The sequence below is a fragment of the Hibiscus syriacus genome, unplaced genomic scaffold (genome assembly GCF_006381635.1).
Source record: "Hibiscus syriacus cultivar Baekdansim isolate YM2019G1 unplaced genomic scaffold, ASM638163v2 tig00110548_pilon, whole genome shotgun sequence".
NCBI classification, from domain to species: domain Eukaryota; kingdom Viridiplantae; phylum Streptophyta; class Magnoliopsida; order Malvales; family Malvaceae; genus Hibiscus; species Hibiscus syriacus.
This window is the reverse complement of record NW_024062775.1, coordinates 6,166,793-6,185,878: the sequence shown is the minus strand read 5'-3', so window position 1 is coordinate 6,185,878 and position 19,086 is coordinate 6,166,793. Positions and strand designations below refer to the sequence as shown.

The 19,086-nt window shown below is 36.7% G+C and overlaps 2 protein-coding genes across 4 annotated transcripts; one reads left to right on the top strand and one right to left on the bottom strand.

The window, feature by feature from the left end:
- Positions 1–605: 605 nt before the first annotated feature.
- Positions 606–2,272, bottom strand: LOC120130943 (5-formyltetrahydrofolate cyclo-ligase, mitochondrial-like). 2 transcript variants are annotated; one of them, XM_039148085.1, is made up of 3 exons: positions 2,091–2,272; positions 788–1,656; positions 606–748 (listed from the first exon to the last, which is right to left on the bottom strand). In XM_039148085.1, exons 1-2 carry the CDS (start codon positions 2,231–2,233, stop codon positions 906–908), a joined length of 894 nt encoding a protein of 297 aa, XP_039004016.1. In that variant the 5' UTR covers positions 2,234–2,272; the 3' UTR covers positions 606–748; positions 788–905. The 2 variants fall into 2 exon arrangements, with proteins under 2 accessions (XP_039004016.1, XP_039004017.1); XM_039148086.1 differs by having other exon boundaries at positions 606–755; positions 795–1,656.
- A 1,497-nt stretch (positions 2,273–3,769) lies between these two features.
- Positions 3,770–15,393, top strand: LOC120130944. Of its 2 annotated transcripts, none has more exons than XM_039148088.1 (5): positions 3,770–3,873; positions 13,829–14,001; positions 14,471–14,654; positions 14,882–14,988; positions 15,083–15,393. In XM_039148088.1, exons 1-5 carry the CDS (start codon positions 3,802–3,804, stop codon positions 15,162–15,164), a joined length of 618 nt encoding a protein of 205 aa, XP_039004019.1. In that variant the 5' UTR covers positions 3,770–3,801; the 3' UTR covers positions 15,165–15,393. The 2 variants fall into 2 exon arrangements, with proteins under 2 accessions (XP_039004019.1, XP_039004018.1); XM_039148087.1 differs by having other exon boundaries at positions 13,826–14,001.
- The last annotated feature ends 3,693 nt before the right edge of the window (positions 15,394–19,086 follow it).

Below are 19,086 nucleotides of genomic sequence, written 5' to 3'. Positions count from 1 at the left end.
CGTTGTTAAAAACTTAATGCGTTCAGTATCTAAACTATTAATTTTGCTCTGTTTTAGTACCTAAACATCCAATTTTTTTAACTTTCGAAAAATAACGTTAGTTCAAAAAATAAATGTGATAGGATGGATATGACTTGAGTCTAGGTTTTTAACTTTCTCGAATTCGATTAAAGTATTATACCATTTATCATTGACTAATTTGATTAGATTTGAATTCAAAAAGATTTTATTTAAATTAAAAAAAATATTTATTTTTTAAGATAAAAATTCACGCCTGACCCGAATCAAACTCATATTACCGAATCATATTCATTTTACAAATTCTTAGTACTATTACTAGTACTCATATCATCCCAGACTATTCAAAGTAAAATCAAAATGTAAAATTAGCCCTTATATAGATTTTTGATTTGATCACTAAACTATGAAAACTTACAATTTAGTCACTACCATAATTGAGATCGAATTTACAATTGGATCACTAACATTATTTAGATTGATTTCTTTCAGTAACCTATCTATTACATCTCTAATAGAATGTTGCCATTAATTTTTTTATAGGTCCTGTCCACGTGGACACGCCATGTTGATTTGAATCCATGAAATGAAACGTACAGGAAAATGTTTATTTCTCTGAGAATTTAAAACATGGTTGCATATACCAAGCTCAATACAATAATGTAAAATATCTGAAATTCATACAGATTATAGTCTCTGCTTCGAGCAGGCAAAGGTTATGACAATCGACGGTCGGAAGATCGATGGTGACGATCATTCATGGACTAATAATAGCACAGCAGAACTGTATCTCATTATTCAATAACACAAGGTCCCTGCATTTCATACATGAGAATCCTACTGAAGAAAAGCACTCGGATTCGGCTTTGGCTCAGATGAGCATAGCACTAAAGCTTCATTCTCTCTAAGGCAGCCGGGGTAATGGGAATCACACCGGATGGTGAAACTAAAGCATCCACCAGTACATCATTCGGGGTGACCGGTATTACTTCATCATCCATTATCTGCACGGAATAAGACAGTACGACGAATAGTGGCTTCCTCCAATCCTTTTCCTTGGCAAGCTCTTTGTACTTGGTCAAGAAAGTATCATAATATCCCCCGCCACGGCCTAACCGTCTTCCAGATCTGTCAAAAGCAAGCCCGGGCAGAATGAACAAATCGACTGGATCAATCACACGCATCACATCTTCACGATCATTTCCGCCAGCATCAACTGAAGCAGGTTCCAAAATGTTCATAGAATTTGCAACCAAATCATCCATTCGTGATATATTGAACATTCTCATGTTACTATTCTTGTCCTCTACACGAGGAACATAAAGTTTTTTTGTAGTCTGAGGCACACTACTACCATCTGGAGCAGAGGGTGGATTGTGCAGAATTTGAGATAACAATTTAGAGGTATCAACTTCACGTAAAGCGCTGCAGCTTATATAGGCACATAATCTCTTACTTGATTTGAACCATGGAGCTTCCAAAACTATACTCTGGATCATATCATCTTCTTGGGATCGGAGGGACGGATCCATAGACTTGAGGGCTTGACGAACTTTGGTGCGGAGGATCCGTTTTTGCTTGAAAACGGATTCAAGATTGTCTGGCTCTTGATTGTTGTTGGACATTGCTGGCTGGCTACTGGTAAAGTTACATACTCAGAAAATTGAAGTTGACAATAAGACTAATGTAATTCGATTTTCCCATTATATTATTTCTTAAAAAATAAAAATAAAAGGCAAAGCATCAATGATCTTGCAGAAAAACTAAAATAACTATAATGATTCACCAATTTGATTCATTGAGTGGAGTTCTAAAAACAACTACGAAGCTTAATCCTTTCAGAAATTTATCAAAATAATAATTTGCGTAATTAATCCCTAATTATCTTCAGCTTCCAGCTCGCATTTTCCAGCTACTAGTAATTTAAAAAAAAATTCCATCAAGGATTAAGCATACAGACGCAGTAAAGATCTAATCTAACAGTTCCCGACCTATCATTAAAAAAGCCGAATACAATTCTGTTTTATACTATAAGATTATTTAATAGATATAAGTAGGAAAAGAAAACTTACAGTAGCGATCGATGTGGTTTAATTTCAGTTGATGTAAGCTCAGCTGTGGGCGGAGCAACCGAGCAAGCAAGCCAATGGCGAGGGAGGCGCGGCAGTGGGAGGAGGCGGAGGCTAAGCAGCGCAGAGTCTACAAGGAATATCATAGTTAAAGGGTATCATCTTGTATATAAATCAATAGTTAGTTAGGGTTTGATCTATAAAATAATGAGGATTGACTGTGGATGAAATATCAATGCATTGAAGACAAATTTTGATTAGGGATAAATTTTAAAAATTAAATAAATTTTAAAAATTCATATAAATAACACATAACATTAAGACTCTTAATAATTTAATAAAATTAATAAAACCAACGTACTTGTATTTTTATTTAGGTGAAAAATAATGTGATATTCGTCTTAATGTGGTTAGCGTTTTCATTATTGACCGTTATAGTACTTGCGTCATGGTGTTGACGTTGCAGTCCAGAGTGTTGATATGACAGTTCATGTGTTATGTTTGAGTTATCAATTTAATCAATCTATTATGTCATCTGTCACATTAATCTGCCACTATTCCATGTCAATATCGCGGACTACTATGATATCGTGAACTGCCACATCAGTACCGTAACAGTCAACGATGAAAAAACATTAGTCAAAGGGTTACATTGAATTTATTTTATGAATTAAAGAGTCACATTAAAAAAAAAATATGAGGATCACATTAGTTTTTTTTTTTAATTTCAGAGACATCTTTTATTTAAAAAAAATTATAAACTCATTTTAAATTAGAAAAGGAGAACCAATGTATTAAGAATAAATCAAAATAACCAATTCAACCTAAATTCTTTTGAAAAAAAGTTTAAAATAGATTAAATTGAAATTAATAACTAAAGTATGGGATCAAATTATGTAAAGCATAAGATTAAATTTTCAGATTTTGTGTAATATAGGGAATAAAGTCAAATTTAGACAAAAATATATGAAGAATTATGAGTTTAGTACATAAATTATCAGTTTTGATTTTTTTAATACCTAAACTTTTAAAAATATTTTTAAAAAAATAACGTGATAGTATCATGTCAGCGATCTCGATGACCTAGACGTCTACGTCAATTTTACCCTCCTCGTGTGTGCGCTTTGTCAGAACCCGACTTTGACCGTCAGTTGATTGACGTTTTTCATCCACCGTGGGTTATTTTTGACAAAAAAAAAACGTTTTGTGCACAAATATTTCAAAAAAAAAAACGGATAAATTTGACACTACTATTAAACGTTAGATTATTTTATTGTATTATGTCTTTTTAAAAAAACAAATTAATATTAATATTAATATTTATTTGTTGATTTTAAAAAATGTAGTATAAGGATTTTTAGTTTATGTTCGAGTTCAAGTTTGAATTTTGATCAAGTTAAGTTAAGATTTTTTATTTGGAGATTTTATGAACTTCAAATTTTGATTTCGAGATCGAGTCAAGCTTGAAAATTTCAGGTTAATAAGTTTTCGAATCAGACTCGAGTTATATTTTAAAGTTTTCGAGTCGAGTTTAACAATAATCGAGTCGGCTCGTTTAATGAGTTTTCGAATCATACTCGAGATCTATTTATAAGTTTTTGAATCGAGTCTAACTCAACAATAATCGAGTTGGTTTGTTTACATCCATATTTGTAACAAGGAGTTTTAAGACGCAGAATAAACCAACAAAACACTGTACGTAGCGAACTCGGCAATGGTTCCTTGGTCGACCTGGTGTCGGTACATAGTTTACAAGCTCGAGTATTCATTCTCACATAGCTGGAAGGTCCAATCTTCGTTACCTTATCTCTTCTCATTTACCATCGCTTTTGCTTTGGATTTGATTTTATCTTGATTTTAGATTTTCTTGTGCGTGCGTGTGTATATGTGTGAAAATTTATGTTTTTGGAGCATTGGGTATTGTTTTCCCCCTCCCTTTTTAACCATTTTCGGGGTTTTAGGTATTTTGATGGCTGGCTTTTTTTGGGGGGGTAATGGTTTAGATTTTTCTTTATTGTTTGGGGGTATTTGGTTAGTTTTCTGATGTTTTCAATTTGTTATTTTAATGCACGAGCTTTTTTTGGGGGGGGGGGTGGAGGGGTTTCTGAATTCGTTTGGAGCATATGCATGAATTTTCTGAATTTGATGATATAGATTATGATCCCTGAATGTCATATTTGATTTCTTTGTTGACCTTGATTTTCAGTGGGTTTTAATGGAGTCCTATGCTGGTATATTGTCTACATTACATGATAAATTCTTAGATTTTGTTGCAAAAGTTCATCGAGTATAACGATTGCTTGTTATCAATACAACTTGAAACCTGTTTCCCAGATGGAATGCCGATATCAATGTTTGAATCTAGGTTTATTTGTGGCAAAGAGTTTGATGTAATCACTTGTATTATTGTCTTGTTGGGCATCATACATTAAATAATTACTTAAATGTAGTTTGGTACCCTTTACATATTCCAGTTCAGCTCTAACATCTAGTAGGCAGGAGCAGGACACCAAAGCCATTGTTGAGGCATGTTCGAAGGAGAAACCCTTGTTTGAAACAATCTCATTGTCTGCACGCACCAATCTTGCAGCTGATTAACACTCTTTTAGATTGACTTTTGTTGTCAGAAACGATGCAAATAAATGATACGAAAACTTTGTACACAACAAGTTAGGTCAATTTATTTCAACATTGGACTTGTAGACACCCGTTTTTGACCGGACTTAAATAATAATATATTATATTATTATTATTATTATTATTATTACTTATTATTATTATTATATTATTAATACTATTAATATTATTTTTTGCAGGCTCCACTACCCCACTATTATCTCAACTACACACCTACCCACCTACTCCACTACCACATGCATCAGGGAGACCAATGGCAGCTTCAGCGTAGGCCCTTGAATTTAACAAAATCAATAAAGCGTGGAAGCCCCACGTCGCCAAGGATTCCTGAATTTAGGAATTGAATTGTGTTGGATATCCGGTCTTTTTTGAAACGTGTAATGGAGAGGAGTGAGATGACTGCTATGGAAACAGACCCAAAAAAAGGCCACTCATTCATCTCTCTTTTGACTTCCAAAAACCGTAGGTCCTCATGAGGGTTTTCCGGTTTCTGAATCAAATCATACACTGAAGAAAAAGCTTGAAGAAGGGAGCTAGAAAAGGAGAATCTGCAACCAAACTCCCAAATAGAACCTAAGAAACCAGTGGTCGAAAATGGCGTCTTAACGCCAACAATGGCTTTCTTCTTCTTCATCCGCCAGAACTCACGCCATTTCACTTGTCAACGCTTATTTATATCAAAACTGATGAAAACACATATTTATTTTTGCATGTTTTTTTTACCTTGTTAATTTTCGTTTCATCGATCAATTTGATTTCAGATACATGTCATCGATGGAGTTGGGAGCTCTAAAGGACATGCCAGATATTCGAAAAAAGTTTCTTTGAAGTTGTTTAAGCAGCAAGAAGCTCCTGGAAGTAGACTTTTATCATCTTACAAGGACACGGTGATGGTTGCTATGAACATGATGAATGCTAGTAAATTCACGAGATGCTTTCTCAAAGGAGGCAACAGCAATTCACTTCTATAGTTTTCGAGCACTAGTGAGTATGTTAACAGCACCAGTGATTGTAATGGGGTTTCTGTCTTCGGATTTTGGCCGATCTCTTCTTTTGCCACCGCCATTGGAACCTCGGCAAGCAAGCTACGTGGATGAGATGGTGGCGTTATCACCCTGCCTGCCTTTTGTGTCGGACCCTCCAAACAACGCCTCTGACACTGTTGCTCCACAGTACTTCGACGTCTTCACTTCTGCTTTTGAATCCGACGACGATTATTGTTTTTAACGACGTCGCTTTTCTGGACTCGCTCTAAACTTCAGGTTGCCAACACCTCTAAGTTCATCAGCAGAACAAGCCATGTTATGCAACATAAAATGATGGAGATATGGCCATGCATTGAGGTTAAAGCAGAACTGTGATTGTGGGAAGTTGAGGTTCTTACGTGTAGGACTTTTTTTTTCAGATTTTTTGTCAATGTGCTGTCACCACTTACCACTATGTGATATTCTTTTCATTTCCAAGTTATTTTCTTTTAGTATTTTTTTATTCATTTCACATTTAATAATTCATTTTTGTATTTATTTATTTTAATCTAACATTTTTATTTTCTTTTTTAGGGACAACTTTAACTAATCAAAGGTAAGTGATTTGAATCGGATTTTTAAATTTTAACTTTAATTTTTTTTTTTTTTTTTAAATTTTTTTTACAACTAAGACAACCGATAAATTAATTGGTACCGAAAGGGCGGTTCAAGGGTGCTAATCCTTCCTTGACCGTAACCGACTCCCGAACCCGACACATTTTTGGTACAACGCAGATCCGGTAAGATGGTGTCCGACCCACCTAAATTCGTTTTAAACTGGTCGGTGGCGACTCTAACCCGATTATTTCAAGTCGAAGCCCAATTCCGGGGCCCAACCGAAAGACGGTTACGACAGCTTGGCGACTCCGCTGGGGACCGGTAAGTGAGTCAGGCCAGAATTAATTTTCGGTTGTCTTTTTATGCGAAGATTTTAAATTTAAATTTATTTATTCGATTCCAATTATTTACCTTTGATTATTTTTCCAAGTAAATAGTTGTACTAACATTTTTTCAATGATTTCAGATTTTCGAAAAGTTTCATCTCAGGCTCTATACCTGAGCTCCGAACCCTTTTAAGTGGGGGTGAAAGCGACGCATTCGTGTGAATTTATTCACCGCATATGCCTAGCAAGTAGCCTTCGGGATTCATATACCTTATGTCTTCGTGTGAATTTATTCACCGTGCGGGCATAAGGGAATGTGTCCCCTCGAGTTTAACTTAGTCCACACAAGCCTGTGATGGGTTTAGGACTAAGGGTCTGGTAAGCCCAAGGGGGCACCGGCAAGGAGAACTCGAGTACCTTTTTTAGAACCTAAACCGAGAGATTATGGAGAATTAGAGCTTACCCCAAGACCTCATTCCAAACCCTAGGATGCTTTGTTTCCTGCTTTATTTCCTGTTCAAAGCATGCGAACTAGACAAATATGCGGCTAGGATTTGTTTGAAATTAGCATGCGGGATAGAAATCATGTATGTATAGGAATATTAAGCATGTTCGGGTAGATTATCATGTGGGGTAGATATCATGTGGGGTAGATATCATGTGGGGTAGGACTTTTATTTTCATGATTGCTTTTTATTATTTTCACATCACTAACCTTTTTCATTAATTGTTCTCTTTTGTTTTGTTTTCATCATTCGCATCATTTAAACGAGGTGTTGATCCACCAAAAATGTGTTTGTTAAACATAAATAATCTGCATTAATGGACAAAGGAGTTATAATACAAAGAGACAAAAAGCTCAGAAGTCCAACCGTGATCAAAGAGGCAAGGGTTGCAGGGGCAAGACGAGGAAATGGTTACTGACCTGGAGAGTCCTTTCAAAAATTACGAGAACAAGATGGTGAAACCCTAGCTAAGCCGGAGACCATCATTGATGAATTCCAAAAACAAGTCGACAAACTTCGGATGGAGGGTTCCAATGGCGCTTTCGTTTGGAATGAGCTCGACATAGAGTGAAGGCCGGAGATGCAGTCATTCGAGACCTTTTTTGGGGCAAGCAACTTATTACCCGCACAAGTTTAGCCAAAGGAACCGGAATGGTTCGACAGGATATTCAACCGGTGAAAAAGCGGAAGACGAATCAACTTTCCAGAGGCTGTGCAGGATCTATACCATCAAAAAAGTTTTTTGTCTCTTCAGACGTAACATTTTTGTCCCCAATAAGGATTATTCAGAATAATAGGCACATTTTTCGGATCAATGCCTCGAACATTTCATGCATCATACATTCAGACATATTGTGCATTTTGTTACTTTTCTTTACATTCGCATTATGATTCCCTTTTTTTCATTGCATTCACATGTCTCATCAAAAATGAGAATATTTTGATCCTATGACATATAAGGAGCTTTACCAACAGTTGTTTGATGCACACGTGGTGTCCATGAAGCCCCGTACCCCAGGTAGTATGATGAGAACGCTCATTGCGAAAATCATAGCGGAGTCCCAGGGTGCACTATCGAGAATTACTCCACCATCAAGAGAATCATACAGAAAATACGTAACAAGAATCGGATTAGCTTCAATAACTTGGGGGCATCCAAGTGAGGCATATCATTTCGTCATTTGAGCCATTCTGTTTGGATTTGGTTTTTCATTCTTTTCTCAAGTTTTTGCAAGGACTTTTAAATAAATTTATGTTGCTTTAATAATGGCGAGCAATAAATCACATTTGCAAACTTGCAATTCTTTGAATATCATTTGAATTAAGAAACTCTGTTAATGGTTCAAAGTTACGGATCTTTGACGAAGTAACATGATTTAAAACAAGGAATTTGACTTTACCCAGAATATACACTCAAACACCGTACCCTGCTCTTGTAATTAACCAATATAACATTTTCCTTTCATAAGGTGCGGACAACATGGGGCATCCTTTTGCATATGACATTATTATACTTTTTATTTAAGATGTTCAATGACGATGATGATCTTTACAAATGAAAGAGTCGAGTATGTGAATCTAGTTTAGGTCAGTTGCTTGAAAATTGAACTCTAAAGATGAAATTTTTGACTTTCAACAAACACATAGGCTATAACAGGTTCTTCTTGACAATCTTATGAAATTAAATCCGTAAAAACTGAGCTATTCCGCTAAGGCAATTGGTTATAGAGGAAACTTGAAAGCCCTGGCCTTATGAGTAAATTACGTTCAAACCATGACATTGCTCGGACACTTGGCAATTCGGTGTTTGCTCCACTGCTCTTGTCAGGCTGAAGATTCTGTGATGAGATGAACCCTTCAGTTAAACCTGATAAAAGTGATTATAATATTAAGCTGTCCCTCTAAAGCAATTGGTTGAACGCCCCGGCTTTATGGATTCGGCTATCCAAATAAAGGCAAATTAAATCAAATTTATCTAAACAAGAAATTTTCGGTAATGATGGACTAAGGGAGTTAAGGAACACCTGTTATAGTCGACTACACACGAGCACTCAAGAATTTCATTTTTAGACCGATATTTTTTCGCACTGCCTTTGATGGAGGAGCCTACAAAGCTTGAACAAATGGAAGATTTCAGAGGACCGAAATAAAATGTCTAGTAATTGGTCATCTTGGGTGCGTCATTATGTCCGCACCCAAATGAAATGCCAAAGCATATTTCGATATTTAAAACAAATGACATTTTGAGTTACCAAAACCTTAGAAAGGAGGCTAACCTAAAGCCAACTCATCCATTTGAGCATTTGTCAAAGATTTGTAACTCTGAAAGCATTAAAAGAGCTCTTGATTCCTTTGATATTTTTTGAACTCACATTTACAATTTGATTCAATTGCGAACAATATTTTACAACATTTTTTATCATGTCTCTCTCCTAAAACAAGAAAAAGGAAAAAAAAAACATTTTCAAGCAGAACAGTCTCAGATATGAAAGGTCTGTAAAGCCAAAGCTCGGGAAGCAAATGGGGCACGATCGATTTCAAGGACCTAATTGACAGACAAAGCACGAGACTCCATCCAGAAGATAACACATAATTCATTCATATTGCATGCATCTTAAACATACTTAGGTGCATCACATTCATCATTTTAGCATACACGTTTTTACAGCTTTTAGAGTCAAGTTTTGACTTCAGGATGAAGGATACTCGATTCTCAAGCGCCTTCAAAGAAGGATGGTGGTTGATTAACTCTGCAGTAAGAAGCTACACTTCGACCAACTCGACAGATTGAAAGTTTCTCTCGAAACAACACATATTGCTTGAGTGCCAATTTCAACTTCACAACGAAGGATATTGGACTCCAGACAACGCAGGTTCAACTTCACGACGAAGGGACCGCTGGTTGTCAACAAATAATTTCCCAATTTCAGAGCCAATTTCAACTTCACAACGAAGGATATTGGACTCCTGACAACGCAAGTTCAACTTCACGACGAAGGGACCGCTGGTTGTCAATAAACAATTTCCCAATTTCAGAGCCAATTTCAACTTCACAACGAAGGATATTGGACTCCAGACAACGCATGTTCAACTTCACGACGAAGGGACCGCTGGTTGTCAACAAACAACTTCTCAATATCAGAGCCAATTTCAACTTCACAACGAAGGATATTGGACTCCTGACAACGCAAGTTCAACTTCACGACGAAGGGACCGCTGGTTGTCAATAAACAATTTCCCAATTTCAGAGCCAATTTCAACTTCACAACGAAGGATATTGGACTCCAGACAACGCATGTTCAACTTCACAACGAAGGGACCGCTGGTTGTCAACAAACAACTTCTCAATATCAGAGCCAATTTCAACTTCACAACGAAGGATATTGGACTCCTGACAACGCAAGTTCAACTTCACGACGAAGGGACCGCTGGTTGTCAACAAACAACTTCTCAATTTCAGAGCCAAGTTCAACTTCACAGCAAAGGATATTGGACTCCAGACAACGCAAGTTCAACTTCACGACGAAGGGACCGCTGGTTGTCAATAAACAATTTCCCAATTTCAGAGTCAATTTCAACTTCATAGCAAAGGATATTGGACTCAAGACAACGCAAGTTCAACTTCACGACGAAGGGACCGCTGGTTGTCAATAAACAACTTTCAACTTCACGACGGAGGATATCCAACTCGAGAAGGCTATCTGCCAAAGACCCCCGAGTTCGATTACGCTCAGCTCTAAGGCACATCATTTGCAGCATAACTTAAGTCGAGAAGGGTTATCTTCCAACCAAAGACCTTTGAGTTCGACTACGCTCAGCTCCAAGGTACATCATTTGCAACATAGCTCAAGGCAAGAAGGGCTATTTGCCAACCAAAGACCTTCGAGTTTGACTACGCTCAGCTCCAAGGCACATCATTTGCAGCATAGCTTAAGTTGAGAAGGGCTATCTGCCAACCAAAGACCTGACGAGTTCGATTTCATTCAGCTCGATGACAGCGATAAATTGTTTTCTGGAAGAATTTTCAAGCCGAAATCTTTAAACCGAGAAGAAGACAAAGGCCCAATTCCAGGAAGCTCAATCACATTTGAGAACACCAGACAAAAACTGGTTGTCTTTTTCGTCTTTGCCCTATTCTTGCTAACACAAGAATGTGCAAAGAGGGGCAGCTGTAGACACCCGTTTTTGACCGGACTTAAATAATATATTATATTATTATTATTATTATAATTACTTATTATTATTATTATATTATTAATACTATTAATATTATTTTTTGCAGGCTCCACTACCCCACTATTATCTCAACTACACACCTACCCACCTACTCCACTACCACATGCATCAGGGAGACCAATGGCAGCTTCAGCGTAGGCCCTTGAATTTAACAAAATCAATAAAGCGTGGAAGCCCCACGTCGCCAAGGATTCCTGAATTTAGGAATTGAATTGTGTTGGATATCCGGTCTTTTTTGAAACGTGTAATGGAGAGGAGTGAGATGACTGCTATGGAAACAGACCCAAAAAAAGGCCACTCATTCATCTCTCTTTTGACTTCCAAAAACCGTAGGTCCTCATGAGGGTTTTCCGGTTTCTGAATCAAATCATACACTGAAGAAAAAGCTTGAAGAAGGGAGCTAGAAAAGGAGAATCTGCAACCAAACTCCCAAATAGAACCTAAGAAACCAGTGGTCGAAAATGGCGTCTTAACGCCAACAATGGCTTTCTTCTTCTTCATCCGCCAGAACTCACGCCATTTCACTTGTCAACGCTTATTTATATCAAAACTGATGAAAACACATATTTATTTTTGCATGTTTTTTTTACCTTGTTAATTTTCGTTTCATCGATCAATTTGATTTCAGATACATGTCATCGATGGAGTTGGGAGCTCTAAAGGACATGCCAGATATTCGAAAAAAGTTTCTTTGAAGTTGTTTAAGCAGCAAGAAGCTCCTGGAAGTAGACTTTTATCATCTTACAAGGACACGGTGATGGTTGCTATGAACATGATGAATGCTAGTAAATTCACGAGATGCTTTCTCAAAGGAGGCAACAGCAATTCACTTCTATAGTTTTCGAGCACTAGTGAGTATGTTAACAGCACCAGTGATTGTAATGGGGTTTCTGTCTTCGGATTTTGGCCGATCTCTTCTTTTGCCACCGCCATTGGAACCTCGGCAAGCAAGCTACGTGGATGAGATGGTGGCGTTATCACCCTGCCTGCCTTTTGTGTCGGACCCTCCAAACAACGCCTCTGACACTGTTGCTCCACAGTACTTCGACGTCTTCACTTCTGCTTTTGAATCCGACGACGATTATTGTTTTTAACGACGTCGCTTTTCTGGACTCGCTCTAAACTTCAGGTTGCCAACACCTCTAAGTTCATCAGCAGAACAAGCCATGTTATGCAACATAAAATGATGGAGATATGGCCATGCATTGAGGTTAAAGCAGAACTGTGATTGTGGGAAGTTGAGGTTCTTACGTGTAGGACTTTTTTTTTCAGATTTTTTGTCAATGTGCTGTCACCACTTACCACTATGTGATATTCTTTTCATTTCCAAGTTATTTTCTTTTAGTATTTTTTTATTCATTTCACATTTAATAATTCATTTTTGTATTTATTTATTTTAATCTAACATTTTTATTTTCTTTTTTAGGGACAACTTTAACTAATCAAAGGTAAGTGATTTGAATCGGATTTTTAAATTTTAACTTTAATTTTTTTTTTTTTTTTTTTTTTAAATTTTTTTTACAACTAAGACAACCGATAAATTAATTGGTACCGAAAGGGCGGTTCAAGGGTGCTAATCCTTCCTTGACCGTAACCGACTCCCGAACCCGACACATTTTTGGTACAACGCAGATCCGGTAAGATGGTGTCCGACCCACCTAAATTCGTTTTAAACTGGTCGGTGGCGACTCTAACCCAATTATTTCAAGTCGAAGCCCAATTCCGGGGCCCAACCGAAAGACGGTTACGACAGGACTCAAATAGAAAAGAGAAGGAATTAACTTTTAAAAGTCTATTTTTTCCCTTGCACTTGCTTCCTATTTCAGGAGATCCCAAAGGGCTTCGGTGGAGAGGAAACTGCAGTTTATGTTATTACCTTAACAATTAACTGTGATGAGATTTGTTATCATACAACTTTTGTGGTCAATCAGTGGCAAGTTGCATTAGTTAAACACTATGCTTATTGCTAGGCTTTTACATTTATGGAAAAATTTCAGCAAACCATGCTTGTGGCTTTAGCCTGATGCGCAAAAGTGGAATCTTTCTGTACCTTCAGTTTATCAAAAGTTTTAAGAATAAGGCAGCAACTTCAAGTTTCACTACCACAACACAAACCTTGAATTTTATGCACTTTGTCAGTCATGTAATTTTTCATAGCAGTACAACTTCTTACTCAGAAATGTTGGAAATTTGAAGAGGATTAGATGAATAATTTTAAATATAAAAAGGTTTATCAGCATTATTTGTAAAATCTCCATGCTTGACTTATGATGCAGAGCTACTTCTGTTGATAATAGAACTTTTAAAAGTTTAGATGGCTTCTGTGGTTGGCTTATGCTCCCGTTTTGTTCTACTTCATAAACTTTACTGGTTTAGAAATGCAGAATTTAGGATAGGTCTTTGCTTGTTAGCATTCTTTATATTATCCTAACAGAAGTTTTGACATGCAGCAGAGCTATAAGAGAGGTCAAATCAGTGATCGGGAGTTACAAGATGCAGTTTGGAAAAATTTGTTTCAGGGAAAATTGACTTACTTACACTGGAACGAAGGAAAGGCAATGGCCCCAACAATTGGAGAACAACAAAGCACTCTTCTTGTTCGGAAGATTCCGATTGCTGACCCAACGTAATTCACCTTTCTCTCTTTCTCCTTGGAGTGAACAATTTATCTCTTTTCAAACTCTGCAAAATTTTCAGATTGTTATTCTTGGGAAAGTTTTCTAAAAATTCACCACACTGTGAAAACGTAATTGTGCAAGTTCTTACCGAATCTGAGAAATAAACTTATGGTTTTGTAACTCTGGTTGTGTTGGTCCGCTGCAAACTGCAATGAATCCACTTCAATCATTCAAGTATCTATGCATGTAGACAGTTCTTTTCCTAACCGGCTAACCTCTGTGAAAGGTTATACTGTTCATTTAAGTTTAATTTTTATCAATCATAATTTGTAAATTTGCATGCCATGCTCTAATTTGAAGGTATGCCTGTATGTACATATTATGCGACTTGCAGAGTTATCGCAATGAGTCATGAATCAATGTCATCTAACAGAATACTTTTATGTCCATTTAACTTTATGCATTACTTTTGGGCAGTCGAGTTTTTCTTGGAGATGTCGTCGTCTTGAAGGACCCTGACAATTCAGAAAACTATCTGGTTAGAAGATTGGCTGCCACAGAAGGATATGAAATGGTGTCAAAGGATGAAAAAGAAGAGTCATTTGTTCTTGAAAAGGATCAATGCTGGGTATTGGCTGACAACGAAAAATTGAAGCCCAAGGTATAGAATATAAGTAATATGACAGAGAAAAGTTTTAATCGCTATATTATACAAAATCTATATTATCTTAAGATGTGGGGGAAACAGAAAACAGTACCTAGTTAATGGTCTTGATTCTAGAGGCTGTTTATCTCTTTAGTGTGAGCCAAGTTCTTTAATCCTATTTCTTTGAGTAATGAATAACATTAATTTTCCTTTGTTTTCTTTTTCTTCTTTTGAGATGATAGGAAGCCAAGGACAGTCGGTTATTTGGTCCAATTTCTATGACCGACATAGTTGGCCGAGTTATATATTGTCTGCAAACTGCCGTTGATCACGGTCCTGTGCTGAACAGGTAGCTCCATTTTAGTGATTATTTGTCTCAAACGATTCTATTTTGCATCAAGTAAGCTTTGCTGATTGCTGAAACGTATTTATTCCTCAAAAAGTCAGTACAGCATGCAAAAAGATTCTCCGGTGCTGGAGATAGAGCTGGACGTCGACGATATGATGAAGAATCACAAAGCTTAAACTGCACATCACTTGATCCCAACTCCTTTAGTGGTATCTACAATCTTTATCGCCCATATTCATCAGTGGGTATCGTTTTGGTTTAACATGGAAGTGAAAGGGAAGGGAAATAAAAAGAAATGACATTGGATAATTTCTTCATTATTTGCAGCTGATGAACTCAAATAGGCAGCCTGTGTGGAATTTTGAGCTTCTATTATAATGAGCAATTGGGTAAAAAATCTTCCCTGAGGAGTCTTGCAATGTTTTGTGCTCGGATTTTTCTTTTGAATGAATGGGTCCGGTTGATAATATATGGTCTGAAAATGTATATACATCATGGATACTAATTGCCTTGTTGGTAGGGGCACTTTTAACCCCTGAAAAAAAAAGAGAGAAAGCTGGCCAGAAATGGAGTCAGGAGCTTTAAATGATGTCCCAGGGCAGATAAGATTGTCATCTTTAAAGTAGAAGCAACAAAGGAGCCCCACCATCAGTTGGAGGCTTAGGTTTATAGAATTTTAGGGATAAATATAAATTTTTAATAAAAAATTAAATTTTTAGAGGGACGATCGCATCCACTGCCTCATTCCGTCTATCCACAATCACTATATAGTATAACTCTATTGTAGTTTCATTTTGCAAAGACCATTGAAACAACTTTTAGTATAGATGAATGATTTGATGGAATGGCTAGAACAGGTTGTTTCACTTGGTGACCATGTTCCACATAGATTAAAGGAATGGAATGGAATTTATGAGGAGCAAAAGACGTGAATTACATTTTGTTGGTCTGGAGAAGACCAACAGAGCCTATATCTGCCATTTATCTTCTCCATTAAAAATCTCAAATGAAAATGACATAATATGGATGATTCTTCCTTTCAGATGGAATCCTGAAAAAACTAGAGTTTCAACATCTACCACGCATCTCTTGCCCTAAATTCCCATTGATTTTTTTGTTTTGCTTTATTAAATATTATAGAATAATTATTTGAGGATATGACCAAAAATGGCTATCATCAACCCAAAGCTGGAGTTTTTATTCTTTATATATTTCATTAATTCTTACTCACCTAACCTATGACATAAGTGATATATCAATTTGATGTCAAACATTGGAATCAAATGAAAGTTGAGACTTTAGGGGGAAATGGAAATAAAAGACAAGGCCTTAACTTTATTTTATCATGATTAATCTTAATTAATTCCAACTCTCCCCCTCTAATTAATTATTTTCTCAACAGTCAACACCCAACAAATCTTGCACCACATATGGCCCCATCTGGTTTACTCCTTTGCTTTCTTTTCCCCCTATTACTTCCATATTTGTTTTTCCAGTTTTGTTTCTTTATTTCCTTCTTGCAGCTCTTTCTCTCTCTGTCATGCAGCTTTGCTGAGAAAGGGGAACAAAAAAAGGAAGAGAAAGAGCTGAACTTGAAGCTATTATGTTTGATGCGTAAAGGTTTAATATTTGGTTACCTTACATTGAAGATTTTTAATCATTCGAATGTCTATCAAGATCTGTGCTTCTTCTGTTTCGCCAGCTTAAACCCATTTCAACAAAAGAGGTATGGTTTCAGTGATAGGAATAACATTTTTACTGTGTGTTTTAAATGCTTTGCTGGTTTTTGATTACATAAACTGGTGGCCATTGTCTTGGGATTGGATTTTAAGAGAAACTGGGAAATTCTCCTGCTTTTAGATTGAATATATATATAAAAAGAACCCCTTTTTTATTTGTTTTGTGAGTTTGCATAATACTCTTTTATTTCATGCTCACAAGCTGGAAATTTTGGATCTTATGGTAGCTATTTGATACATAGTTTTTTATGGTGTTGAACTTCAAACACTTATCAAGCTTTCTCAAGTTTCTAAATGAAGGGTTAAGAGTTTCTTTCATCATTGGAGTTTAAGGGTTCTCTATTTATGTCTCTTTCACTCCCATAACATAAACAATGGCTTTTTCTTCCTTTTTGGCTCTTCCAGAACACATTGTTTACTGTGTTTGTTTCTCATGAGGTTATTAGTCAAAAGTTTCTTTCACAGGCCAAGCTAATATCAATTATTGGAGACCTTATAATTTTATTTTATTTCATGGTATATTATATTCTGTTGGAAAGCTAGCTTTCTGGGAAAAAACCTTCCTTTTTTTTAATTCTTTTAGTCTCGAAGCCATGGAGATTGCGCACATCAAATAAAATTTATGAACACCTTTAAAATATTCAAAAATAAATATTAACTTTATCGACCTCCCACCACGCAGGATAAAGCTTAGCTTTTCCATTACCCAACGCATATGAAGTGTCTCTCTGATCCTTCAAGTGAGCTACATGAAAAGACAAAGGCATAATAGTCCATTGCATCTTTTTTATTTTCTTCATTTTCCTTATAATCAGAAGACGTGACACCCATACATCAATATGATGTGGATAAAAAAATACATATATTAGTGAATTTAATAAAAAAAAATTTAAAAAAATAATCAAAATGCAATATAAGAAGAATATAATACTTACCCCCATTCTAAATAACCATTCTCTTCAACCCTTAATAAAATACTCCACCAAGACCGATCAAGAAACAAATGCATACTATCATCGATTTTGCATATGTCAGCGTAACACCCCTGGCTCTGTTCATGTAGATAAAAATCAACTGCGGTCTTAGCCCAAAGGGTATTATCTATAATTGTGTCCGGTAGTGTTCTCCACTCCTACTGAGGAATGGTACTAGCCAGTAACTCATACGAAAGCCAACTCTCATCCATCATATCAGGCACGTGAGGGGGTTTATCAATATGTCGACATAGTATGCCATGTGAATCGGGCTCTTTAACGGTGGGAGGGACCTCTTGAACGATGATAGGGGCCTCTTGAATGGTGGGAGGGACCTCTTGAACGATATGAGGGGCCTCTTGAACGATAACATGTGAATCGGGCTTCTTTTTATGGAGTCTTGGCACTATTGGGGTGAAATGAGATGTAATGGCACGTGCACGATGTATGATGCGTGAACCCCGTCGTGCAAGAAAAACCCGACGTAAAGCATCTACCTTATCGGACCGTTAAAAATAAATTAATATATAAATCAATAAATAAATAAATAAATAATATCGAAAAAAGGTTATTTGCATTTTTAATATAGTATTAAACAAACTTACCTCATTGCGTAGAGTATGAACCTCATTATGCAATGATGAAACAATCTCACGTAGAGCAGCTACCTCATCAAGTAAAGTAGATACCTTACCATGTAAAGCACCATTGTCATCGCGTAAAACATCTAACTCACCACGTAAAGACCGTACCTCATCACGCCATGCACCATTGTCGTCACGTAAAGTACCGACCTCATCACGCAGAGCACTGACCTCATCACTTAACTCCCCTAACTCATCCTGTGGAAATAGAGAACATGGAGATAAATGTCGTGGCATCTTTACCGGCCGCCTATCATGAGGTGATGGTGGAGAAGAGGCTCAATAATATGATGTAATAGGTGATGGCTCTCGTTGTGGAGGTGTATAATCGGCTCGATCAGTTGATGGCTCTTGATGTCGAGCTGTAGAATCGGCTTGATCAGGTGATGGCTCACAAAGTGGGGGGTGCTCATCATCCGTCCCATAAAAAAAACGCTTACTAGCTTGCCACCAATCAGTGGCAAGCTCAGCCTCTGTGGGTGTCAGCCTCTGTAATGGATAATTGACCTCCTAACAATATAAAAGCTCAAACAAAGTTAAACGTCTATAGTAATAACTTGTTTATATATGGTAGCATTTGTGTTAACTTACATCATTCATCGTCGTATATGGTAGTAAATCTTCCCAATCCAACAGTCAGATCCTCCTCCAGGTAATAGCCCTAGGAATATCATTTGAATTTTTTCTTGCATATGTCTGCATGCTGGGAAAAGCCTCAAATATCCAAATCTACAAACAATA

Coding starts and splice junctions, on each gene's coding strand:
- LOC120130944 (XM_039148087.1), top strand. CDS start 3,802: ATGGTTCCTTGGTCGACCTGGTGTCGGTACATAGTTTACAAGCTCGAG. Junction 3,874..13,825: donor CATTCTCACATAGCTGGAAG/GTCCAATCTTCG, acceptor TTTGACATGCAG/CAGAGCTATAAGAGAGGTCA. Junction 14,989..15,082: donor CACGGTCCTGTGCTGAACAG/GTAGCTCCATTT, acceptor TTCCTCAAAAAG/TCAGTACAGCATGCAAAAAG.
- LOC120130943 (XM_039148085.1), bottom strand. CDS start 2,233: ATGATATTCCTTGTAGACTCTGCGCTGCTTAGCCTCCGCCTCCTCCCA. Junction 1,657..2,090: donor AAACCACATCGATCGCTACT/GTAAGTTTTCTT, acceptor TAACTTTACCAG/TAGCCAGCCAGCAATGTCCA.